Here is a 26,790-nt window from a genome sequence, read left to right on the forward strand (position 1 = left end):
AGAGAAATGTGCTTCTGCTGAGCAGAATGCATGCTGCATATTTAGCTTTAAAACATCCTAAATCACATCAGAACCCGCCTTATCACAACGTGCTCAAAGCAGAAGTGGCTCTAGTTTAGTCAGCTGTGCTCGACGCTAACAACATAAAAGAAAAACTTTAAGAGCTCTCCAATTATTGTTTATTGTTCAGGATTTCCCAGCAGGCAGATATTTCTTCATCTAAACTGTTTGCACAGCTGAAGATATAAAGATGCGGTGAACCTCTGGACAGCTAAACATGCTGCTTTTGATGCGTTTCACAGTAATTCACATAAAGTCTGCAGATAAAGAGTCTTTGCAAAGCTTAAGTTAATAATAATAACAAAAAAAAAAAACATGAAGTCAAAGTAAGCTTTTAACAAATGTAATGTTTGACTACAGATCGGGTGCGTTTCCGCCTCACTGGACAAGAAATCAAACCAAGCGAACCTTCGCTGCCATCTAGTGGTTAAACAAGGAAACGCTGCAAAACACAAAAACATCGAAAAGCGCTGCGTGTTGAAGCCTTTATTTAAGAGACCGTAGCTCATATAGAAATACTGAATGCAGCCTCGTTGCTTTCAATAAATATGAAGCTCATATCTCTACATACGTTGTGTGTTAGAGAAACTGGTTGTGCTCCCGGAGCTGTCGCCTTAAAAACTACGAGCTTTAGGGTTGCTTTCACTACAAGGTCACAAAAACAAATAGACTGTCAGTTATTTAAAAAAAAAAAAAAAGTCACACAAAGAAAATTAGCATAATAAACACACAAAGACAACATTCAACACATCTGATAAGACACATATTTTAACACATTTAGATTTTTCTGCAAAGGGATTTCATACGGCTCTGCATGAAATGAAAGTATTTAGTGTAACACTTTCATTTATTAAGATAAAAAGCTAGCCAAACCGACCTGACCCTGTGTGAAAAGTAATGCGCCTCCTCGTGTCTTTAAGTTTCAGGAGCTGCGTCAAGCATCTGCAGTTTGATAAATTCATAAGCAGAACCTGCCTGACAACACGAAGCAGGCTGTGAAATCTCAAAAAGCGAGACCTCAGGTACAGGGGGGGGGGGCGAAACAAAGGCGCCGACGTCTACAGCGAACCACGGAGAGAAACCACTGTCCACAGGTGGAGAAAACGTGGACCTTCCCAGATGTGGCCAAATCACTCCAATGAGGCCACAAAGGAAGCCAGAGGAACATCGCTTGCCTCAGTTACCGTCAGAGTTCATGATTCATTAAGAAAAAAGGCTCTAAAACCACTGCTATCCTTTTACTTTCAACAGAAAACATCTGGACGGTCCTAAAGACTATCAGGGAAATATTCTGTTGATTGACAGGATAGAAGAGGCACTTCCTGTTGTGACGGTCGGTGCTGCTTTGCCAGCTCCAGGACCTGGACCACCTGCTGTAATACATGCAACCATGACCCCTAATTTCTACCACAAAAAGGCCTAGTCAAAGTCCAGGGACTTAAAGCCAATAAAGATGCAGTGTTATGGCCTTAAACCTGCCGTTTATGCTTAGAAACCCTGAAATGTGTTTGGATTGAAGCCGTTCTGCAGAGCAGAGAGGGCAAAGCTTCCTTCCGCCTTCTCGCAGAGACTCGGGTCGGTTTGGATAACGTTTTCCCCTCATAAATGAAATCGTCATCTGAAAACAGCAATTTTGTATTTTTCCTTCCAGTTTCTAGTTGTCTCATGTCAGCATTTGTTTTGACTTTTAAAATGTGACAAAAAGCAAAAAAAAAAAAAAAAAAAAAAAAGCAAAAACAGAAGAAGTCTGTAAGGAGTGTAGTTTTCCACCAACAACTCTCCGCAGCTCTGTTCAAAGCGCCGATTGTTGCGCTCAGACCCACACAATGGCCTCCCTTTATTCCTCCGCTGACACGGGTAAACGTTCACGAGACTCGCCTCGGATCGCAAAGCGTCGGCACCCGCAGGTCCGATTAGTTCAAGGTCCCAGAAGCTCGGACGTCTCCTCCCCTTACCTCCCTCCTAGATACTGCGTTCTTTAATCTCCCTCTAATTGGGCTAGTTTCCCCTTAGAATAGCATTTAACAAAGTTACATCACAACTGTACGTCTCAGAAGGTAAAAAACTGCATTAAAAAGGTGTTTTCCTGCTAAAACAGAAACAAAAATAACCAAAAACAAAACCACAATAACAAAAAACATCGGCTGTAACACCTCAGCAAAACATCTTGGCACTCGCTCCCAAGTCAGTTATCAGAAAACGGCAAAAACGTTCTGAGAACGGCCGAAGCCCGTCCACAGCCTGCTACAGCGTCATCTGAGAAGCCACTTTTAGAGAACCTCGTCCCTCCGTCTCAGCGGGGATGATGCCGATCAAGCCGGTTTAAGGCCTTAATTCGTCTCGGGTTAGGTTTTGGACGTCAATCCTTCAGCAATCCCTCTGAAACACGACAAGAGAAAAGAGGAAGCAAACCGTTGAGGCGTCATGTAATTTAAGATTCACATGCATGCAACTGACTGGCAACAAACCACAATATCATTGAAAATCATTAGATTTTAGGTTTTTAGGCTTGGTATCCTCTGCTGGACTGTGGAACGCTGCCGCTGGTCTAAACTTTATCCCTCCACCAAACTTTCCATAAATGTATTTGGCTACAGCAGCCTGCTTGTTTAGGGCGTGTTTGACGCAGAGATCTTCCCAATGATCAGCTAGGTCACAACAAAACCTTCCCGTATTAAAAATATATTGTTTCTTTTTTTATGGCCTGAGGTCATATTCTAATTCTAACAATTCTAACAACATTAATGTTTTGTTTTCTTATCAGCCGCGATGCATAAACATACAAAACTAACAGGAAAAAAAGATCCTTCGAAATGCATCTTTGTGTTTGCTGTATTTATATATAGCGCAGCCAGAAAAGTATTCCCGCCCCTTCCTTTTTTATTTTTTTTATTTTTTTTATTTTATTTTTTTATTTAAAAGGGGACAGTGTACATTAATCAACATTAAAACAATGTAAATGTACCCGAGTTAGCTAAAAAGTGCTAATTTTCATCGGTAGTCCCCCAGCCAGGTGTAAAAAAGGCAACCTTAAAAGTAATCACAAGTATAAAATCACAAGATAAAATTACAATGCCAATTAAATAAAAAAAACATTATGGTTAAGAAATACAATTCATGTAAAATAATTATAAATTATTTCAATACACACAGAAAACCTTAGTGTCCACAAGTTTGGCTCTCTACAAGCCATTTTTTTGCATTCTTTTTGAATGAAAAGAATGCAACATTGTGAACAACTTGACAGGAAATAACCTCTTGATGACAAACCAAAGACATATTTTTAAACTTCTTTCTATATTTATTAGAGATTTACCATCTAAAAATAGTTGCATTGAGTAAGTATTCACAGCCGTGGCTCAGTATTTTGGTTTTTGGCAGCCATCACAGCCTCAGGTCTTCTAGGGGTTTCTGACACGCCTGTTTTTAGACCATCTTCTCCCATTCGTCTCTGCAGACTCTGTCCAGCTCAGTCTAAGCTCTGCTCGGGCCACTCAAGGTCATTCACAGGCTGCTCCAGAAGCAACTTCCTTGTTATTTTGGCCATTGTGGTGTAGAAAGATGAACCGTAATCTTAGCCGAGGGGCCACAGCGCTCAGTCGTAGGATTTCATCTATACATTTGGCTGCAGTCATCTTATCCTCTAAGCAGACTGTTGCAGAAAAAACATCCCCACAGCATGATGCCTACACCGCCGTGCTTCACAGTAGGGATAGCGTCTGCCATGGGATGAGCAGTGCCTGTTTTTGGCCTGATATGATGCTTGGATTTCACATCTAAAAAGTGTTATTTAGGTATCATCAGACAAATAAAAGTTGGTTCTCTTGGTCTGACAATGGTCTAAGCTGCATTTCTGCTAAACTCCTCCTGGCTACCACAAAGGCCTGATGGATAAAGCACACCAGCAGCGGCTGACCCCTATCTGCTCAAGGTAACGCCGCAGCTGTCTTTGTGACCGCTGGGTTCTGGGCCACCTCTCTGACCCATGCCCGTCTTCTCTGATTACCCCGCTTAATAAAGCGGAAAGCAAACCTGTTCCATTTCCAAACAATCGAGAGCACCGTCCTTTATAGTATCTTTGACGCTGCTGAAACATTTTTCGTATTCCTCCTCAGTTTTGTGCTTCGAGTTCTCCTAATCTCCAAGGTCTGCAGATGATTCCTTGGACGTCTTTGCTTGGTTTCTGCTCCGCTCTCGACATTGCGGCCATGTTTTCATGCAATCGTCAGGCGGATTTTGGGCAAACGTTTAAAATACATAAATAAATAAAAGCTAATTAGATATGTTTCCATCTACTGCTTTGGAGCGAATTAACAAGTTTATGCCAAGTGTCATTTTGTCAGAAGTTGACGTTCCTCATGGCTGTAATAAACAGGAAGTACAGGCTGCGAATTAGAAAAAAAAAAACGGAGAGAGGTTTTCAGAAATCTGCTGCTGTCGGGCAAGTTGTAATTGTTCCGTCAGGTCGACTCGTTTTGCCGATGTTACTTGCTGTGCGGAGATGTTACGGGAATATCCGCGAAGACGCTGACGGTGGAAACGTAGCAGTGGACGTTAGCTACGTCAGAGCTTATTTGGCAAATGTGTTTCCGTCTCCCGTTTTGGTGCATCAACTCTTTTTCGGAGAAGCCAAAAACCATCTTAAGTGAGCGGAAAACTTTTAGGAGAAAAATTGTTGCTTTTGTTTTGTTTTTGCTTGAACTTTGCCATTTACATCAACCTTTTCAAATGCGATACTTCAATAAAAAAGTCGAAGGAAACGCCGCTTGTAGCTTATACAGAGAAGTGTGTCCCGGTCCAAATCATGTGGATACATTCTAAATGCACTCCATGAGTTGATTTCAATTAAACAACTAATATTATTTAGATTTCTGATAATATTCGGATTGCTATGCATCTGCAGGTACTCTTACCTTCAGCTGGTACTTCAGGTGGAGGACTGGTGCTGCCGTTGGAATCTACAGGAACTGTTTGAGGTTTCACAATAAAAACACAGGTTTTAACCTAGCTGTTTTTACTTTTAAAGACTTAAAATAACACAGAGTTCAAGATGAGACTCACTTTGTCCCCTGGTATTCCTCCAGAAATCTGAAGAACAGATTAAAAATAAAAGAACGATGAATAACTAATGCATTTAAACACAGATGTCTTTGTCTTTTAAATGAAAAAAAAAAAAAGTGAACCCAAAGAAAGGTGGGAAAATATTTTTTGTCGTCTACTTACCGCCTTGCCAGGGAAAAGAAGCTGCACAACAAAGAATATGGTAAAGAAAACCAAGTTTCTCTTTAGATATTTACACTTTTGCTCAGTGAATTTAATAAAAACAGACTGGCTTTATGTTTCTGGCAGGTAAAAATTAGACACATGCACACAACAGGAGCAACAAAGAAGCATCTTAGTTTATGTGGAGTATAAACAGGAAATTCAAATGATTATCTTAATAGCTCTTACATTTGTTGAAGAAGAACTCTCCTGAAAATGAGAAAATAAACAGCAAGATATCAGTTTTGGATTTTTTATTTTTTTTTTAGAATTAAAATGCTACATCAACTATATATAAATACGCTCATCACCTGCTTTCAGTCTGTGCACGATGACTAACACCACCACAGCCACCAGCAGAATGACAAAGACTGTGACTCCTGTGGAAATCTTTGGGCCACTTTCAACTGCTTCTAAACAAAGAGTGGGAAAAATAGACATCAGGTGGTTTAAATTTGCTTTGTAATAAATAAACCACTCAGGTGCATAGAAAGACAGCACGAATATTCTGCACTGTGCAGGCATAACAACATGAACAATGATTAACATCTGCAGCAACTTCAGCTCCTGATTGGACCACACAGGGGCAGCTCCTTGATGAATGGTGGCCTGGGCGTGCCCCCCCCCCCCAAAAAAAATACTGTTACAGCTCTGCGCCATTGTGGCATTGCTCTGTTTTAACACATCTTTTTCCACCCTTCCATGGTACAAATGTCCACAAAAACGGTCCAAGTTTGTCAAAATGCAATTCAATTACATTTTTATGTTTCAAGTGATAAAAACAAAAACAAATAAATGACAGAAAAGCCTATCCTAACCCCATGCGGTCACAGGGTGATTCACAGCAGCACGTGGATAAAAGGATTAAAAAACGTTGCTAGGGAGGAACTGACAAATAAATATGTTTGTGGAACTCTTATTTATGGTCCCCCACTTTCTGATGCCGCCCTGGGCTACTGCCCTGTTGGCCCATATCAAGCAGGCTGATGAGAACAAAGCTGTTTCAGCTAAAAAAAAAAACATACAATTGGAGTATAGAGTAGTGTCCTCCTACACCAAAGACCATATATGTTAACACTAATATGGATTATTTAATAGAACCCAATAATAAATAGAAATTTATACATAAAGTCTTTACGGGGTCAACTCACCATGCTCAAATATGTTGAAGGTTTTGCTGGTCTCCTCACCGAGTGGATTTTTCATCTTACATTTAAACTCTTTGACATCCGAACTGTGCTCCTGGGAGAAAATCAAAACCATCATTACAAACAATTGTAAAACAAGATTTTTAAACTGCAAAAACATAATTCATCAAAGGTCTCAGTAAGTTTTATAGCTGTTCAGCCTCTCAGGAGACCAACATGGATTATGTAATCATAAAGACAGAACAAAGCTCACTATACTGCCCAAACTTTTGGGTCACCCCTCCAAATCACTGAATTCAAGTGTTTAAACCACGTCAATGTGCCACAGGTGTATAAAATCCAGCATATTGGCATGCAGGCCGCTTGTACAAGCATTTGAGAAAAGGATGGGTCGCTCATTTCACGTTCGACCATCAGTGGTGTTACAACAAAGTGGAAGCGTCTGGGAACGGCAGCAACAGTTTAAAAGCCATTTAAAATCACAGTGGAGACTGTGAGCCTGCCTTCTCAGCCAACATTAGTGTCTGACCTCACAAATGCTCTCATGGAGGAATGGCCAAATATTTCCATCAACACTTCTACACCCTGTAGACACCCTTCCCAGAATAGGTGAGGGTGTTATAGCTGCAGTTTAATCACACGTTTTACTTCCTTTTGTTTAGGGCTGAATTGACAAAATAATACCTTAATAATATATGTGGCAGTGTCATGTGGCACTACAACACTGTCAAACATCCAGGTGTAGGTCACTGGTCCGGCTCTGGTCGTGTTTCCCTCACAGGTCAGGGTACATGTGCTTGCGTCTAGAGAGCAGGATGAAGTAATGGTAGGTACAGGAACTGGAGCTGGTGATAGAGAAGGATGAGAACCAATCAGGCTGTGTGTTTTGACTCGTTAAACTATCCCAATTTAAAATGTGTAAACTTACAGATGACATGCAGGGAGATGGTGTGGTTGATTACAGCTCCGTCTATCTCTGTCGTGTAAACTTGGCTGTCTTCATAAGTCAGGTTTGTGATTGTCATTTCTCCAGTCCGGTTGTTCAAGTGGCCCCGCGCTACAAACATAACGGAGAATGTTGTCTTTCATGTCAGGAATAAAATAAAGTTGATATAAATCTCCAGAGAGTTGTTTACCTTTAAAATGACGATAGGATGTGAGGAATCCGTCATCCAGTACCATTGCAAGATCACTCCCAACTTTCCATGTGATGCTTTTGGTCGCATCGGTGACCGAACCTGGTTTAGGTTTGAGGGTAACCTCTACTCCCAGCTTTGCATAGATTGTTTCGTCTACAGTAGCAAAAAAAAAAAAAAAAAAAAAGAAGGGCAGTGTGAATTCTCATGTTAAAGCTATAAAATGATTTCATTGTTTTGTAGACTAAGTTACCCCAAAACAGTCTCTTAATTTGTGTTGTAAAAGTTTCAGTTCTAAAGTTTTCTGGGGTTAGCAGAGATAAGATCATTTTTCAGCTAGTTCAGCTTTATTGAGCTTTTCTTCCACCTTCAGCTAGGGGTGGGAGATATATCAAATATACTCGATGCATCTCAAGTTTTCCTCCGCGCGATGGTTAAAATGACTTTATTCACTGATCTCTATTTATTCACTGAATTGCGCATTGGCCGTATATAATACACGCCGCTGTGAAGCCACCAGCCGCCATATTGGTACTCCCTATTTTCCCCCAGTAACTAGGGAATATGTGCACTACAGCATCGAACGACGATGATTTTCTCATGTTCAGGGGGGGCTTAAAACTTTTAAAATGTCAAATGCCATATACTTTTATGTTATGTTCTAAAACTATCAAGTACTGAAATATTTTGCATGTTTTATATATATATATATATATATATATATATATATATATATATATATATATATATATATATATATATATATAATTATGTGCTAACAAATATTTCAGCACCTAATTTCCTAGTAGTTGATAGTGTTAGTACATCCACTGACTGTAAAATTACCTATGAAACGTTTTCACACAGCCAGAAAACTGCTTGTTGTTGCAACCAAATCCTGTGGGATTCTGTGAGAGTAGGGAGTAGCAAGATGGCGGCCAGTGACTTCAGTTTTTCGGGCAAATCAGCAATCCAGTAAATAAATAGAGATCAGTGACTATATTGCGACCATTGAGTGTAAATTTTCATGGCAAGATTGAGCCGCTGTATTTAATTCACTGTGAGTTTAGTTTTTCCCACATGCTGTGAACACATCACTCGCTCCTCCTCCAAACCAGAAAGAGTTCTGGCGCACACTCACACACACACACACACACACACACACACACACACACACACACACACACACACACACACACACACACACACACACACACACACACACAACGAACCTGTGCGCTTACCTACGTTGACTAGTGTTGGTGTATTAGTACGGAGACATGGAGGATCTGCTTCTAAAATAAAGAGGCTGTTCTTCCTGGTAAAGCTTGATTTAGTACTAAAACCTGTCCTATCAGGGGTCAAGCCAAATGACAACCACAGCCATAAACCCGCTCTCAACACATCCTGCAAGCTGCGTGTTTACTTTGCCCCAAAGGGAGACACAGTTTTAGAGGCCAGTAGTTCCTCATTACGTCCATAAAAATGCCTGATTAACATAACAGTTAGTTTTATTGTCCTCAACACTAGACAGCGAGAACTGTAGCGACAGCATATTATTTCAGGTAAAGAAGAAAATGAGTCTGAAGAGAAACAGCACTGGGTCAATAATCTGGCAGCGGTTTGGATTTCACAAGAAGGAGGTCGAACAAAATGCGTTAATTTGCAAAACCATTGCCACAAAAGGTAGCAGTAGCACAAATTTGTTCCACCTATAAAGTCATCCAGTGCAAAATGAAGAGTCTTGTAAACTCCGAGTGTCGACCCCCCCCCCCCCAACACACACCGAAAGAAACTTTAATTAAACCAGCCGTAAAACAGTTGAAACTTCTTTTGCTAAATAGCATGACAGAAAAAAACTTCCCAGCACCTAAAGAGCAATGGAAATATTTTTGAGATGCTCTGAATATGTAGCTGCGACTGATCAGTTGATCTTATAGTCACAATACAAGCTTTTTTTTTTTTTGGGATTGTCACATTTTTATTATACAGATTTATATGTCTTAAGCACAAAAGAGCAGCTTTTATTTCAGGTTTATTTTGTGTCAGATTTTTCGTTGGTGTTCCTTTTGGCCGCTGGGATGTTCTGTTTTTAAGGTCCAGTGTTGACCATGAAAGAGCTCTAGTGTGACAATATTGTAATTTCTCAAAAGCTTCTATGTGCAACTGTGGTTAAAAAAAATGGCTAAAATAAAACATTTTAAATACATTTTTATTTTGCAATCAATTTTTCAAACAAACAAAAAAACTGACACATTAATATGAGATATACCAATGCAAATTTAGGCACTATGTGGCTAAAAACATTTGTTTTTCAAGGTTATTTGAACATATCGTGATATATATCGTGTATCGTGATATAGCCCAAAGATATCGTGATATTAGATTTTCTTCATATCGCCCACCCCTACCTTCAGCCCACTTGGGCTGGACTTTTATGTCTTCAAACATTAGAAATAATGCTCCCACCTTCTGTGGCAGCACTGGAAAGTTACTTCCTACTGGAGTTTCTGCACTACTATGTAGAAGCATTGAGTCGACTGTTACCCTTGTGTCATTTTTTTTAACCACAAAGTTAAACACGTGTTAAACTGCCAGACTACTTTCACACTCATGAATTTGAGGAAAATCCTGATCTTAATCTACAGGCTTTAATGTGATGTCTGCACCCCTCCAACATTTACCAGTGAGTTTATGCAAATTGGAAGCAGGTTTTTCAGATCCTCATGGGTGATCAACTGTACCTCCAGAGCCAGTAGCATGAAATTATGCAAAATGTCTTGAAGTGTTGAAACTTTAACAGTTCCTTTAACTGGAACAAAGTTTGTCTAAGTGTGGCGAGCCGTAGCTGCTGATCCTTGACCTTAGTGTTTCATTGTTACTCTGTTCTCACATTGTTTCTTGGTGCCGCTGGAACCTGAGATAACGCTGGAATAACACTGGCCCTAACATAATGTCAGACTCGCCTTCTTGTTTACTTCCATAATATTTAGGACTAACATTGAGAGGGACGTCTAGTTAGGGTGCAAACACGTTTTCCTTACCTGCCCTGTTCTACTGACCTTGTGAGGCTGCGTTTGTGTTTAAAACGTGGTGGGTTGTTGTTTCTATAGGTGAAGATCTCCCACTTTACTCCTCGCCTCCCACCCAACCGGATCAGAACCCACAACCCAGGAGTGAACAGCTGACAGCCCGGTTCTGTGGGCATTTAGTTGGACTTTCTTTGCCCTTGACTCCAACATTTTATTATTGAAGGAAACAAAACGATGTAAAATAAATAAACAAAAAATGCAATATTCATAGAAGATTGGCTATTTTCCTAATATGTCGCAACACTTATGCCAATAAAACGTGACTAAAAATTAAAGTGGAGGAATAATAGCTCTAGAAATCCAGGACGTGTGTTTTTTTCTCCTGTTACATTAAATATTAGGAAATCAGTTCGAATAATTTTTAGCATCATACTTTCCCGATCATATCACCTAAGTGCAGATCCGGTGGCATGGGTGGGCACTGGGGATTCATAGAAACCTGTTACTTTTAAGTGGGTGGGGCTAAAGTTATGTCAACTATGCCAAGTTGTTGAGCATTCATTCAGGATGAAGTACACAAAGGTTTATTCAGATTCAAACACAGTCTGTTTATGTCTGTTCCCCGCACCCGTTGTGGGGCAATAATTTGCCTCAAAAAGAACCATCAGAACACCGTCAGGATGAACACTTGGTGTATAGAACCTTATTTTATCATTAAATAGTTTTTGGTCTTATTTTATAAGCATATATGGTGGCTATATACCTTTGATATAAAATTTATTTCACTTACGAAGTGAAATTAACACCAACACTATGTCATAGTGACACTTGATTGATTAACCAGAGATTCATCGATGATGTCAGGTTCGACTGATTCTACTCTTTTCAAAACTAAATTAAGTTCAAGGAGATGGCATTTTATTAAAATGTGGACTTTTTCAGTTTTCAGCCACACAATGGCAACTATTTTGATATATATTGTTATTCTTCCTAATAGCCCGTCAATTGTTGTGAAAAGCTTCCCTAATTTTTACAACTATTAATAATAAGCTTTTTTTCCCCCAGCTCAACACGTACAAAAGAAGCCCCAATTGGGCGGAAACAAGCACAATCTGGCAACACTGACTAGGCTATTGCTTTTTTTTATCGTTTTTTTTTCCATTTACATATTTTTTTTCTCGGCACTGTGGGAGTAGTCACAGCGTCATTGTCCAGCCAGAAGAATATACATTGTTTTTTGAAAAAGTGCGCCACCATGAATAGAAAAATGGAATTCCCCCTCCTTTCATTTGTTTCTGGAGCCGGCTCACCCTATGTGACGTGGGACTTTATTTAGCTACACATTATTTTTAAATGCAGTGAAAAGCCTTTATATACAGGAAATGGATTGTCCTGTCAAATTCTGAGCAGCAGCCACTTTTGACTTTTCCACGGAAATCCAACTTCCTGTCCTGATCCGCAACACGTTTTTGCGCTTTAACCTTTTACTCTTGTTTGTTTTGAGAGTTGTTTTACACTATTTAGAGAATGCTTTCAAACATTGAGGAGTTGGACTCACCTGCGGCTGCCCAGGCCACCAGGAGAACGACTAACCATGCGGCGGGGCCCACGGGAGTTTTGATAGGAGTGAACAACATCATGGCGTTTGTGTTGGAGGGACAAAAAACGAGGAAAAATCCAGGCTGCTTCCGTCTATGACCCAAAGTATCATACCAGGCTGTTATCTGAAGATTAAAAGCATTTTAGTCGGAGTTTAAAACCGCCTGCTGCGGTTTTTGGAGGCATAGGCGCGACCCAAATGTCCGTCAACAAGAATCTGGAAAACGAAAGTAGAATAAAGGGAGGAGGCTCAGGCTGCGACACAGCCCCCCAGGGACTCCGCCTACAAGCGATATGTAGAGAAATATGAGTCAAACTGACTCCTGTTGTTGCATAAATGCACGATGGCGCCACTAAAACGTATATTATGTCGCTTAAACTTTATTTAAAATAAGGAGTTAAATTTAAAGTTCTGAAGCGGCATATTTCCGCCCCCACGTGTCCAGATGGCGGTACTGCAGCCAGGTCTGACGTCAATTTAATGTAATTCAACGCCTTTACATTAATTAGCAGTAAAAAAAAAAAAAAAAAAAGAGTCAAAACAAAGATGCCACAAAGATGAAAATGTTGCCAAACGATTACTTGAATATGTGAAAAATATGTGTAGAAAACCAAATAAATGTATATATGATCCGAAATTATTGCTGCAATTTATTAAGATATAATTCATGCAAATCAAATGTAAAATGCTTCCATATATTTTGAAATAACTACATATATCTAAATAATTTGCTTCATTAAAACATATCCACCTTTAGCTATGTGTTTAATACAAATATTTACACAATTAGATAAAGTTATCTAATGCATTTAATGCAGTTTGTATTTTTATTATATTTAATAATACTGTTTTATGTTGACACTTTTGGTTTTTAATACAGCAGCATAAATATTAAGTAATTAAATATGAAAGAAACTGTTGCAATGACTACATGTGTTTTAAACACAGTATGTGGTGAGTTGTAGGTTCAATTTATGATTTTCCTAATTAATTATTCAGATTTGTATTGAATCAAAAAATATGACAGACAATAATTTTATTATAGATATATCTATAATGAATGTATTTATCCTAATTTTAAATATTAACTTTAATAAAAGCTTATTTAACAAAATTTGACTAACACAAAAGGATTTTAAATAATTAATTTCTATGCAGAATTTTTTATTCAATAAGTAAATGTGGAATGTTTTACATTTCTATGTATTTGGTACAGTGTGGCTCATATCGTGTCCTGTAAAAAAAGTAAAAACCACTCGATTTACACCAATTTCTTTATGTTGCTGCACTTCAGGTTATCATTAAACAGGACATTTCAGCTCCTGTCTCTTTAAGAACGTCTTCCCAGAAGGCCTCTTTTTCTGATGGGCCAGCTGAAAGCATGCCAAGAAGAAGCAAACAGCTACTAAACTGGTAAAGTCATTAAGAACCATGTTATATGTTTGCAATGAACCCATTGTATAAAGACATGAACAATGTTGATTAGTTGTTTATTTATCATGTCACATAATTATTGCAGCATTTACATACTTTTTTGCATGATTCTCTATAATTGTGCAGTCCTACCACTTCCCCATAGCTTCGACTGCAAAGTTTTCTGCTTCTCTTTTCAACTTTCCGTCTTTGTCTCTCATGGATTTTCTCGACATTTATACACTGTCAGAAAATGAAACCTTAAAATAAAGATCAGTCAAATATGGAGTAAAGTCCCTTTTAGCCGTAATAGAAGAAAAAAAAACATCTCTATGTTTAAGATCATTTCATGAGCGTTTGGTTAAAAACAGCCTGATGAAGATTGTAGTTCATACCTGTGGCCACAGAGGGCGGTGTTTGCACAAATCTCCACAATGGCAGACACAGTTGACCAAAAGGAAGATGTTTTAAAGAATCTACATCTGGAAAATGGACTTTTAATAGAAATACTCGATATTCAACTCGATAAGTTTTTTATTTATTTTTTATTTGTATTTTCAAACGTTACAGAGCAAAAAAAAAAAAAAAAAGCAGGCAAATATCAAGTACAGTCATTCAGTCAAGGAATTAGGAACAGCATTAATCAGCTACAGAAATCACATATTAAAATTTAACCAACTTTCTAACTCTCATCTAAGACTGATTACTGATATGTTCAGGCGAGGCTTTTTGAATTTAGAGGAGCAGACTGACCCATACCGCAGATAGAATCCCAAAGTGTCTCTGATTTCTGGGTGAAGGAGTTGTTCAGATGAAAAACTTTCCTCCTCTTTATGGTAACACTGATGTCCAGAAAATATCCTTCTCACAAAGATTTGTTGCTTTAATCTCCATCACGACACCATGGATTGAGGTTCATTTTTTTTTTGGCTTGACAAGTTGTTTTAGCTTCAGCTCTGACATCCGGTGGGTGAGGCTCCCATCTCTGGAACATTCAGGTCCCTTCCCCTTGTTTTTAGCCTGATCCGTAAGAAACAACAGGTTACTCCCTCTTTTTTCGGGCCGCTACGTGACAAACCAGCAGGTTTCCTCCTCTTCAAGCCATCCTTCACCCTTCTTTCAACGTTTACTGGTCAACTCCAAGATTGCCGCACAGCCTTCACTGAACATGTTAAAAACATACTTCTTCTTTTCATTCAGCCTAACACATCAGCTTTACTAAAACAATCATTCTTACTTTATTTCATTCATTCAGTACATAAGTGCTTGAGCCTTTAATAAAAAGAAAACAACCAAATCATAGTTTCAGAGATTTTATGTTATCTGTTTTTCTCAGTATATTTAATGTCCAAATTATCTATTCATTTGTGATTATTTTGACAGGTAGCATTGGGTCCACTGTGGCTCTACGCTCTTTCAGGAGGAGTGAATGCTGCTTGTTAAGTCTTCAAGCAATCTGCTGAGTTTCCTTAGATAGAAAACTTTTTGATCAACCTGTCTGCATGATTTAATTGATTTTGACTTTGTAAAATGCCCTGAGATGACATGTGTTGTAAATTAGTGAAATGCTCCTTTAACTGTCTGATGATACAATTAGATCTGTGGTGATCTTTAAGTGATTATTAAGCAGGATTATGATTCATAATCAATTTTTGACTGCACAACAATCTAAATTTAAAGGTGCAAGCAGCAATGGGTGGCCCTCACAGCTTAGCATCGTTCTGGCTTTAGTCACGACCGTCGGCCTCAGGTGAACCCGACGCTCGAGCTTGCACATCACCACTATGTGGAAGTGTAAGCAAGCTGCAACATTTTGTGAAGTGCGGCTCAGGTCGACCTTCTTTGTCTTTAAAATTTGGCAGAAATCTGACCTTTGTGATGAAAGCTGTAGTTAATTTATGTTTGGTGGTGAAGGATCAACGAAGACTTCCTGTTGTTTGGAACATGTTCAGCACTTCGTCTTCTTACTGAAAAGTGTCCTATAAATAAACTTGCCTTGCCTTGCCTTGCCTCGCCACGCCATGCCTTGCCTTTGAGATTATTGTGTCTTACACAGAGTTTGAAACCTCTACAGGGTGTGAAAAAATTACTTCATAGAAACCCGTTACTTTTAAGTGGGTGGGGCTAAAGTTATGTCCACTATGCCAACGTGTTGAGCAGTCATTCAGGATGAAGGGCACAAAAGTTGATTCAGATTCAGTGATGCATCAGGGAAATACAATGTTTGACATGTTCTAGAGGGTACTATTGATGTAAATTAGTGTAAAGCTGCTGGGGGGAGAGAGAATAAATCAGCCAATGTATGTGTAATTTAAATGTATTAATCCCAGAGGGTTTCAGACGTACCGAGTACGATTTATTGAAATAGTGCCATTAGTTTCTGTTGGAAACATGAGCCCTGAAGTCAACGCTTGAGTTCACTTTCATGCTAGGAGGGTCAGCCACTGCAGCAGTTCTCACAAGCACATTTCAGCATAACAGGGTGTTACACTGAAAATAGACCATTACGCCTATGTTTAACACTTCCTCCTTCTGAGAAGTTTCCTCGTTGCTGCCCTACTGGGAAGTGAAGCTCTGCCGCAGTCTTGTCTTCTGCAGGCTCTAAGTGGTTATTATGTATATAGCTCCACCCATCTTCCCATCAACAGTGACCAGCTTCCCTGTCACTGAACAGAAGAATCACCATAATTCACAGAAGGAATTGTGTATTCAGAGTTTAGTGCTGGGTTAGTATGTGTTTCACCTGTAAGCCAAAGAACCTGATGGAAAGATAATCATATTCAACAAATTAGAATATCTGTTCCGATTAGGCTAATGGGTCAGATTAAAAGTAACTTGTGAAAATAATCTTTAAGCAGGTTTAAAAAATGCATATCACTGTATGTTTTGGTAGGAGGAGGACCAAAATTCAGAGCGTGGTCGAGACCAAAGGTGATATTTTAATGATGATCAAAACTTACAGAAGGGGAAACACAGTGAAGTGAAAATTTGTCTTTAGAAACAATCGTATGAAGACTTTATTCAACAAGCAATCTCTTTTAGATATTGTAAATATTTAACTCAACAGTCAAATCTCCTTGATAATCGCCCGAATCATTATTTTCTGTTGCAAGTAGCTACATGACAAAACATTGTAAAAACAATTAAAAGCAGACATTGGATTACCCAAAAAAAAAAAAACATGCTATGAAGCATGTTGATCTGATCTTGTCTGATGATCTTAAGCCACCATCAGACGAGTGCCATGAGACCAGCGCTGTGACATAATAGGTCTCCAGGCTGCAGCCATGCAATCTTGTTATCGTGTTTTGTGAGTGAAAAGAAGGAAGGTTAGCCACTCTTTAGTTGACTTTAAAGAGAGCAAATAACGTTTCATTTTGGAATCTATGATCAGATTTATTAGCGTTGGGTGACAGGCTCCTGCGCCACCTTCTTCAAAAGAGATGGGAACCTGCTAGCAATAGAAATAGTAAGATTTCAAAGCTCCTTTTGAGCGCCTTGTTCAAAGGTTAAAAGAGAGAGAAACACATGCCAGATATGCAGACAGCGAGTGCCGAAAACTTTCTTAAGTTCCTTCGAAGGATGAAGAGAGCGGAGCTTGAATGAAACTTGCCCACAAGTTTGGAACCCCACTTTGAGTTGAGCTTCTCCTTCGTCTGAGTCGGACACCATACATAACTTTGATCAATCACGTCAGAGCCGCACTGAATCCTGGGAGGTGGGTTAGTCCGCTTTATCTCAGGTTAGATAACCCAACACCTTAGAAATGTTCGTCTCAGTGAGGATCATGCTGATAAAACCGGTTTGAGGTCTTAATTTGGTTTTATACAGCAGTCATTGCTGTTTCCTCTGCAATATGACAAGAGAAAAGAGGAAGAAAACCATTGACTGGTTAGATTTACATGCATGCAACTGATTGGTACATGGTGGTAAGTCAGAAGAGAGTTCTTCAATCTTGGTCCTTAGGTCCCACTATGTAAAATAATCTTTTGCAATGGATCTTTGTGTTTAATGTATCGTGCATCCAGAAAATTATTCACAGCCCATCCCTTGTTCCAAATTGTGTTACAGTATAGGCTCATTCTAAAACTTAGTTCTCCTTTAAACAATTCTACACAAAATAGCCCCTGAATTACAACGTGAAGACTTGTTTTCCAATTTTTTATGCATATTTATTAAAGATTTAACCATTTTAAAATAGTTAAATTCAGTAAGTATTCACAGCCATGTCTATGCATTTCAGTTTCTGGCAGCGATTAAACCCTCGACATGCCTATTTTGAGTCTGCAGACTCTCTCCAGCCCAGTCTAAGCTCTGGTTGGGCCACTCAAGGTCATTCGCAGACTGCTCCAGAAGCCACTTTAACGTTATTTTGGCTTCAGGTCATTGTCGTGTAGAAAGATAAACTGTAACCTTACAGTAGGGCAAAAGCTCTCTGTCGTAGGATTTCTATATATTTGGCTGAAGTGTGCTGGCCAATCAGTTCCTGCTGCAGAAAAACATCCCCACAGCGTGAATCTTACGCCGCCATGCTTCACAATAGGGATAGTATTACCCGGGTTCACACTGACTATGGTGTAGGTTACGGTCTTGATCCTCTCACATTGCTCCTAGGAAAACAGCGGAGTTTGATCAGGGAATTGCTGCGGCGTCCGGTCAAACTTCCTTCTTACAGAATTTCTTGTGACTGCATCTGCACCGTATTCAGTGGGTGAGCCATGTGATGAGCAGTGCCTGTTAATAACTGTCCTTTTTTAGGATCTCTGATGCTGCTGAAACTGTTTTGTATCCTTCCTCAGTTTTTAGCTTAAGGCAGGGGTGTCAAACTCATTTTGGTTTAGGGGCCGCATACAGCTTAATCTGATCTCAAGAGGGCCACACGAGTAAACTCATTGCAAGATTAAATAGAACTAATAAAAGTGGACTTGTTGTTGATTTTTTTATATTAAATTAATTTCACTTTTACACAATATATTATGAATAACCTCAGCGTTTTTAAGAAAAGTATGTGCAATTTCAACAATACTTTTACTCAGTTAAACATTTACTTGTGCATTATGCATAAGAACTGATCACAGTGATTGTACAATGCTGAAAAATATTTATTCAGATTTTTTGGAACTTAAAAACACTGTCCTGCATGACAAAATACATCAGATAAAAATTAAGAAATGGTTTAAAATCGATTTTCCACATCTGAAGCTCAGTGCTACCATCTGCTGATTAAAACAGCGCCCCTCCTGGACAATATAGGAACTGTAGATTTTCAATTAAACGAATCATGTTTTTTTCAATAATTGTTTTATCATTATCTTCCTTTTATCTCCTCTTTCTTTCACCTTTTCTTTTTTCTTATTGTTCTTCCTTTCCTCTCCTACTTTCCCATTGTAGTGTCCATATCATTTGAGATATTCCCCGCATGAATCATAATAAAACTATTCACATTCATAAATCACATAAGCACTATGGCGAAAGCAGTACTGCTCCACTTGTGAAAGTCAAATCTGATGAGCTCTTTTTGGCATTAAGACAACAATTCTCATTGCCACATTGCCAGACAGGACACTGGATATATATATATATATTTTGAATAATAATAAGGAATTTAGCCACCGGGCTGGACAAAATTGTTTGGCGGGCGAGAACCGGCCCGCGGGCCGTATGTTTGACACCCCTGGCTTAAGGTCATCTCAGTCGTCAAGGTCTACAGATTATTCCTTGGACTTCTTTGTTTGGTTTATGTGCTGATCTCAACTGTAAAAGAGTTTATATGGACAACAGTATCCTGCGCCACATCATGTGGATATTTCTGGTTGAAGTTAATTAAGTTAATTTAAATTAAACAGCCAAAATAAATTAGGTTTGTGATATTATTGTTATTACCATGCACCTGTACTGTAGGTACTGTCTTACCTTCAGTTTGTTCCTTAGGTGGAGGAGTAGTGGCGTTGTATTCTGCAGCAGCTATTTGAGGTTGTACAGTAAAAACACAAGTTTTAACTGAGTTGTTTTTACTTTCACAGACTTGGAGAAATTACAAAGTTCAGGATGAGACTTACAATGCCCCTTGGTATTCCTCCAGAAATCTAAAACAAACAAACAAACAAACAAAAAGACACGGCATAATGGCATCACTTTATGGCTCCTAAATTAAGAATTTTAGTCTATGTGAAGTACAAAAAGATTTTTAAGACCCTTTGACATCAATATATTTTAAAGAAATAGACATTTTGTAATTGAAATGATTTTAAAGAACACAAACCATAGCAAAATATTAATTTTAGACTTTGAGACAAAAAGTGAACTTACAGCAAAAATTTACATGAATAGTATATACATACTCTCATCACCTGTTTTCAGTCTGTGGAAGATGACTAACAGCAACACAGGAACCAGCAAAATGACAAAAACTTTGAATCCTGCATAAATCTTTGCGCCAAATTCAGTTGAGTCTAAACAAATAACAGGAAAAATAAAAATTAGGTTGCTTAAATTTGTTCTATAACAAACAACACTTGTGCATCAAAAGACAAAATTCAAAACTATTCTGCACATTACACACCTGGACTGGGATGCAGCTGTCCAATCAGAACCACCTCTGAGGTCTGCAGCAATTTCAACTCGTGTGTTTGATCGGACCACACAGGCTGCCCCCCTCTGTCAAACGAGCATCATCTAAACTTTGCTGCCCCTGACCCCTGGTTACAACGTTTCATTCCTCGGACCAATTGATGGATCCTAACCACTGGAGGCTAAGAACATTCAAACAGAACTGCATTTCTCGTCTGACCCAGTCATCTAACTATCACAATTTGTCTCTTTCCCACCCACCGAAAGGTCCCAAGATGAAAAAGACATTCAGTCTTTTTTACTTCACCTGTCAGTCATCATAACGTTATGCTTGACTGCTGTATACTGTCATATTTATATATTGAGTAGGTGACAAAAGTCTATATATTATTGTATGCAGATGATATTGTACTTATTGCTGAGAATGAACCTGATATTCAGAAACTGACAAACACTGTTTATTTCTGGTGTAACAAAACTAGATTAAGTATAAAATGCTATAAAACCAAAAGTATTCATTTTAGAAAGTTGACTCATACACTTTCAACATTACCATTTTCTTTTGGATATACTACTTATTAAAGATACCAATATTAGGGGTTTATTATGAATGAATATCTTACATCTGAAGGAGGAATAAAAGTCCAGTCTGACTCAGTAGGGACAGCATTAGACATCATTATAAATAAATTTAAGTCTTGTTGTGACCTTGGCTATAAAACATACACTGATTACCATCACTGAGACTTAGAAGAGGATGTATTGAGGTAAAAATGTTACTTAGTGTCGCTTTAATTAGGTTTTTCAGTTGGGCGTAGTTAAATGTAGCAATGTTAAAACAAAGGGGGGAAAAATTACAGAAACACTCACAGCACACACTGCTTTATTTCCTGATTATATATATATGTGAGAGCCAATTTTATACTGACTGCATATTCATAGAAATCATTTGAAAATTTGTTTAGGAAGCCACTGATGAACAAATATGTTTCTTAGACTCTTATTTATGGTCCTTGTGTTCTCCTCTCTCAGGTGCCGCCCTGGGCTACTGCCCTGTTGGCTGATAAGCTGATAAGATAAACAAGCTGATAAGAACAAAGGTATTTCAGCTGAAACCATACGATTGGAGTATAAAATGGTGTCGTCACACACCAAAGACCATATATGTTGTCACTCATGTGGCTCAACTTATAACAGAGACCAATAATAAATAGAACTGCATAGACAAAGTCATTACGGGGTCAACTCACCAGGCTTCAAAGGGTTGAAGAAGGTTTTGCTGGTCTCCTCACTGACTGGATTTTTCATCTTACATTTGAACTCTTTGACATCTGAACTGTACTCCTGGGAGAAAAGAAATAGACACATGTCTGTTATCAACTGTTGGCTCTATCACCATAACGGGCAGGGAAAGGTTAGAGAATAAATTCACACACTACTGCATTATTAAGTGTAGCAGCCACGAGGGAAACTCCACCTCTCTGTATCTGGTACTCTATGGCACTGCGCATGTTCCACAATTTAAATTGTCTCACAAGAATGATGTCAGTGAAGAGCTTCCAAAAACTGAAAAATTGTCAGGGTTTGGGGTGAAGGACCAAAGTGGCAGAAAGACAACGGCAGGTGCATTTTGAAAATAATGGAGCCAACTCACGAAGTACACAACTTAGGAACTGATCACTAGAACGGACGATGCAACACAGGAAGAACAAAAACCTAGAACTTAAATAAAACGGGGGAATCAGTGGAAAATGCTCAACACAGGTGAGTGGGATTAAGTAATTAACACAACATCCCAGCATCATGACATTAACACCTCCTCAAGGGTGGAGACAAGATGATTTTAAACTGCAAAAACACCATACGGTCAAAGTTTGAGGAGGTTTCATAGCTGTTCCACATCTCAGTCTGCCAGTGGGATGAAGCGGCTGAATGGACGGTAAAATGTGACATTAGCTAGCTGAGCATCTCGAGCTGTTTCTTTTCCAGCAGGCTCCACCTGTCAGTGAGAACAGAGAGGGACGGTGATGCCGCGTGTCCCTGCTCAGAGCAGCTCAGTATATCAAGATCGGTGTCACATATAAAACAGTTCAATATAAAGACTTCTTGTCGCCAAAAAGTTAATACTATGACATGTACCTGCATGAGCGGAGCATGCGCAGAGTCCACCTTTAGTACACCTCAAGTATGCGTGTACCTCCACGGAGTGAACTACGCCCGAGTATGTGGGGGCCTTTACATGAATGCACTTCTAGTTTCAACATTACAGTCAGGCAGTCTTGTAGACAGCTCAGGGGTCCGATCAGGTAGTAACAGTGCACCCTAATGCTCCGAATATCCATTGAGGGGAGTGGCTTTGTTGCTAACCAAAGTCATACTTACACATTTTAACAGCTTTTTGAGCGCATTGTACACAATGTTAATCATATATAAGGCGCACCATCAATTTTTGAGAAGATTTAAGGACTTGAAGTGTGCCTTCTAGTCTGGAAAATACTGTATATTGCGAATAATATTGAGTTTGCCCCTCTAAATCACTGAATTCAAGTGTTTCACCCACGTGCCACAGGCGTATAAAATCAGAACATTCGCATGCAGGCTGATTGTACAAGTATTTGACAAAAGAACAGGTCGCTCATTTTCTTATGTTATGCCATAATAATGCCTGATACATAATTGATCTCAGATTGAATTCTGAATAGTAGTATGGAGGAGGATGACAAAGGAATTCCACTCCTGCTGCAAACAGAGACCCTCACAAGCACGGGTTCTTCGGACCATGGGCCCTGCACGGGCCTGAACGATACACAAGCCAGCGTCTGAAGGAAGGTACCCGGACCAGCCATGCTTGACCCAGGGTCTGCTAAACTCATTTGCCTGCTTCAATGGAGGACCTCCCTGACTGAATTCGGATAAACAACACACTGGGACAGAGTTAAGTTTCACTCTGACTGCTGCGCAAACCAGCCGCAAAGTACAAATTGCAGAAACAGCTTTGTTCATTTTTGTCAGCTGTTGCAGGAAAGCAGACACGAGACGGTGGATGCCTCCCCTCACCTGACAAGCCAATTGATCAGACTATTAAATCGGACTGCAACCGGGTCAGAGAACGTGGCAGAGACCAGGCCTCTGACGGCGACCATGCTGTGGGTTAGCTCATGGCTGCCGAGCTAAACGCTAGCCTGCCAAGACAAACCAACAACTTCCCTGCTTCCAACACTTGTTCCTTGGAATGGCCAAACTGAACAAAACTCACACGAGGCAAAACACAGGTTTGGGCAGGAAGAGCTGTGGGAGATGTTAAAAGGTTTATTGGCAAATGTCTTGTAAACCGTTGTACACATGGTTGCTTTAGAACAAAGGGCTAACAGAAGTAGCTCACGCTAGCCTTCCGTTTATGGTATTGCTAATATCATTTGAGTGTGTTATGGTTAGCACAAGGTTATCTCCGCAAGGGTTTCATACATTGATAGGACATTAATGTTTACGTTATCCAGCCCACTCATTATGACTAAAAATAAAGCTAAAGCTGTTATTTGTTAGCGCCGAATGCCTGCTAGCCAAAACGCTATCATCTTGCTAACATCCGGTTTTTGGACATTTCAAAAGGAGTGTTTTAAAGCATAAAAGCTTAACCTTTCTGCTCGGCCATCCTTCAATGGTGCTATGAGCCTTATCCCCGCATTAATATTGAATATTAATGTTGGTGTAAAGGCAATTTTTATAACTTTATGCTGTAACCTTTTAGCCACCGATTTGCTACAGCGACCCCAGACGCCCAGATGGAGAATCGCATTAACAAACTCGTTAATGCGATTCTCCATCTGGGCGAATCGCATTAACGAGAAGACTGATTTGCCCAGTAAATGATTTTACTGGGCAAATCAGTCTTCAGAATGTTATTTACTCGAAATAATGTTCTGATTAACTTGGGCTTTGCATTGTGAATGGATTGAAACACATGCCAAATATTTTTAACTCCACTCCATGTTTTTAATCAGATCTGAAGTGAACAAGGATTCACCGAATTATTCTGATTATGACCAACCACTTTTGTTTGTCTTTTGTTGGTTTTTGCATGTAAATACTTCCTTAGCTTAGCTTCTTTTTATCTTTATTTTGCTTAGTAGTTTAGTTAGGTTTCACTAGCCTAGTAGGGAGGATTTGTTAATCAAAATATTGTGTTAATTCAGATAAACAGCATTACATAGTGATGTTCTCTGGATGTTCATTTTATTTCTGTTATTAAATTCTTGGACTTGAAAAGAAGTTGTCACACCTTTATTCTATGTGTGTGCAGGTTTTGCTGTTAAAACATTGCTAGTGCTCGAATTCATCCCTTTCAACCATTGTCTTGATATCAGCTTAAGACCTGATTATCACCAGACAATACGTAACAGACAGAGAGTTATTTAATAAACATTAAGTAACTTTAAACAGTGTATAATAGCACAACACTTACAAATATTCCACGTTCGACCATCAGTGGTGTTACAACAAAGTGGAAGCGTTTAGGAATGACAGCAATTAAAATCCATTTAAAATCACACAGTGGAGACTGAGAGCCGGCCTTCTCAGCCAACATTAGTGTCTGAATGGTCAAATATGTCAATCAACACAATTCTAAACCCTGTGGACCCCCTTCCCAGAAGAGTTGAGAGTATTATAGGAGCAGGACCCACGTGGGTCGACTCCATATGGTCTACAAAATAGGATGTCATCAAAGGTCCTGATGTGAGTAAAGGCAGGTGATGCAATACTATTGAAAATATAATACATATTATAGCTTTATGTGATATTTTTCTTCCTTTTATTTAAAAATAAAATAAAAAAATACCTTAATAATATATGTGGCAGTGTAATGTGGCACTACAACACTGTCAAACATCCAGGTGTAGTTCACTGGTCCGGCTCTGGCTGTGTCTCCCTCACAGGTCAGGGTACATGTGCTTGAGTCTAGAGAGCAGGATGAAGTAATGGTAGGTACAGGAACTGGAGCTGGTGATAGAGAAGGATGAGAACCAATCAGGCTGTGTGTTTTGACTGGTTAAACTATCCCAATTTAAAATGTGTAAACTTACAGATGACATGCAGGTGAATGTTGTGGTTGATTACAGCTCCGTCTATCTCTGTCGTGTAAACTTGGCTGTCTTCATAAGTCAGGTTTGTGATTGTCATTTCTCCAGTCCGGTTGTTCAAGTGGCCCCGCTCTACAAACATAACGGAGAATGTCGTCTTTCATCTCAGGAATAAAAAAAAGTTGATATAAATCTCCAGAGAGTTGTTTACCTTTAAAATGACGATAGGATGTGAGGTATCCGTCATCCACTTCCATGGCAAGAGCAACCCCAAATTTCCATGTGATGCAATGGGTCGCATCGGTGACGGAACCTGGTTTTGGTTTGAGGGTAACCTCGTCTCTCAGATTTGCATAGATTGTTTCGTCTATAGTAGTTAAAAAGCAAAAGTGTTTTCATAAGATAATTTATGAAAGCTGACATTATATGCTCATGTGCATGTGTGGTAGTTTTTGCACCCTTTATATGAGCGAAGGGATAATCTACCCTTCTGGTTACCAGTAAGTTTTTTTGAAGCACACAGGAAAGAGGATACGTAGCTGTGCAAAGATGTAATGATAAGTAAGCAGCACTTAACTTCACCGCACAAACTGAACTTGAACTATGTGGTAAATAAATAAAAAAAGATGTTTGAAGGAAGGAGATCTAAGAGCTCAGAGGTCAGCATGTTCACAGACATTGAAACTGGGGGCATCTTAAGGTAGGAATGAATGCTCTCTAAAATATATAAAGTCTTTGCTCTATGAACCTTTAAACACGTCTAAGAGCTGATGTGCATTCTCATTTCTTAAAAAAAAAAAAATCAGCTAACGTAAACTGACTGAACGAATTCTCATTTGTCCTGATTTGATTACTTTTTCCGTAGCAACAGCGAATTTATGTAATCAATCTCGTGTTAAAGCTACAAAATAATTTTATTGTTCTGTACACCAATTCAGACCAAAATGGTCTATTAATTTGTTTTTATAAATGTTTCACTTGCTAATTAGGCGGCCCACAAGGAAGCACTTATATGAATTTCAAACACTTTTGGGTATTTTAGATAAAAATGTAGATAAAAGTTTAAAAAGTTAGAGCAGCTGAAGCATCATATTTTTCTAATCATGTTATATGTGACGTGGGACTTTACTTAACTATAGGCCTTGTGGAAATATATCATCAGTTTTTGTATTATTCATGTATTTTTATTAAGCAGTAAAAGTTACCCAAGTTGTAACTACTATTGTTAAACTTTGTGGCCTGGAGTGTACATAGTATGGAATTTGCAGGGTCACTAACAGGTCATAAATTCACCCAACCTTCTTGTGGGATACAGGGCAAGTAAGAGTCACGTGATGTTTTATGGTTGGTAAGCTTCACGAAGGTTTATGGTTTAAAAGCTTTACATTGTTTTGGAATGTTTATCTTGGTAGACTCCTAGAAACATCTGGCACATGTATCAAGTAGCCAACTTTTATTTGACACTGGAATGCGGATCTCTTCTGTTTGTGG

The 26,790-nt window shown here is 39.0% G+C and overlaps 1 protein-coding gene across 4 annotated transcripts; it reads right to left on the reverse strand.

Moving 5' to 3' along the window:
• Positions 1–156: 156 nt before the first annotated feature.
• Positions 157–25,570, reverse strand: LOC105917440 (lymphocyte function-associated antigen 3). Of its 4 annotated transcripts, none has more exons than XM_036127813.1 (11): positions 12,197–12,479; positions 7,607–7,762; positions 7,399–7,527; positions 7,155–7,315; positions 6,474–6,564; positions 5,634–5,732; positions 5,512–5,532; positions 5,284–5,304; positions 5,122–5,148; positions 4,974–5,027; positions 157–2,439 (listed from the first exon to the last, which is right to left on the reverse strand). In XM_036127813.1, exons 1-11 carry the CDS (start codon positions 12,276–12,278, stop codon positions 2,420–2,422), a joined length of 861 nt encoding a protein of 286 aa, XP_035983706.1. In that variant the 5' UTR covers positions 12,279–12,479; the 3' UTR covers positions 157–2,419. The 4 variants fall into 4 exon arrangements, with proteins under 4 accessions (XP_035983706.1, XP_035983705.1, XP_035983708.1 ...); XM_036127812.1 differs by having other exon boundaries at positions 5,634–5,735; XM_036127815.1 differs by lacking the exons at positions 7,399–7,527; positions 7,607–7,762; positions 12,197–12,479 and adding exons at positions 25,303–25,431; positions 25,511–25,570 and having other exon boundaries at positions 5,634–5,735.
• Between the last annotated feature and the right edge of the window lie 1,220 nt (positions 25,571–26,790).

The sequence above is a fragment of the Fundulus heteroclitus genome, chromosome 24, assembly GCF_011125445.2.
Source record: "Fundulus heteroclitus isolate FHET01 chromosome 24, MU-UCD_Fhet_4.1, whole genome shotgun sequence".
Taxonomy (NCBI): domain Eukaryota; kingdom Metazoa; phylum Chordata; class Actinopteri; order Cyprinodontiformes; family Fundulidae; genus Fundulus; species Fundulus heteroclitus.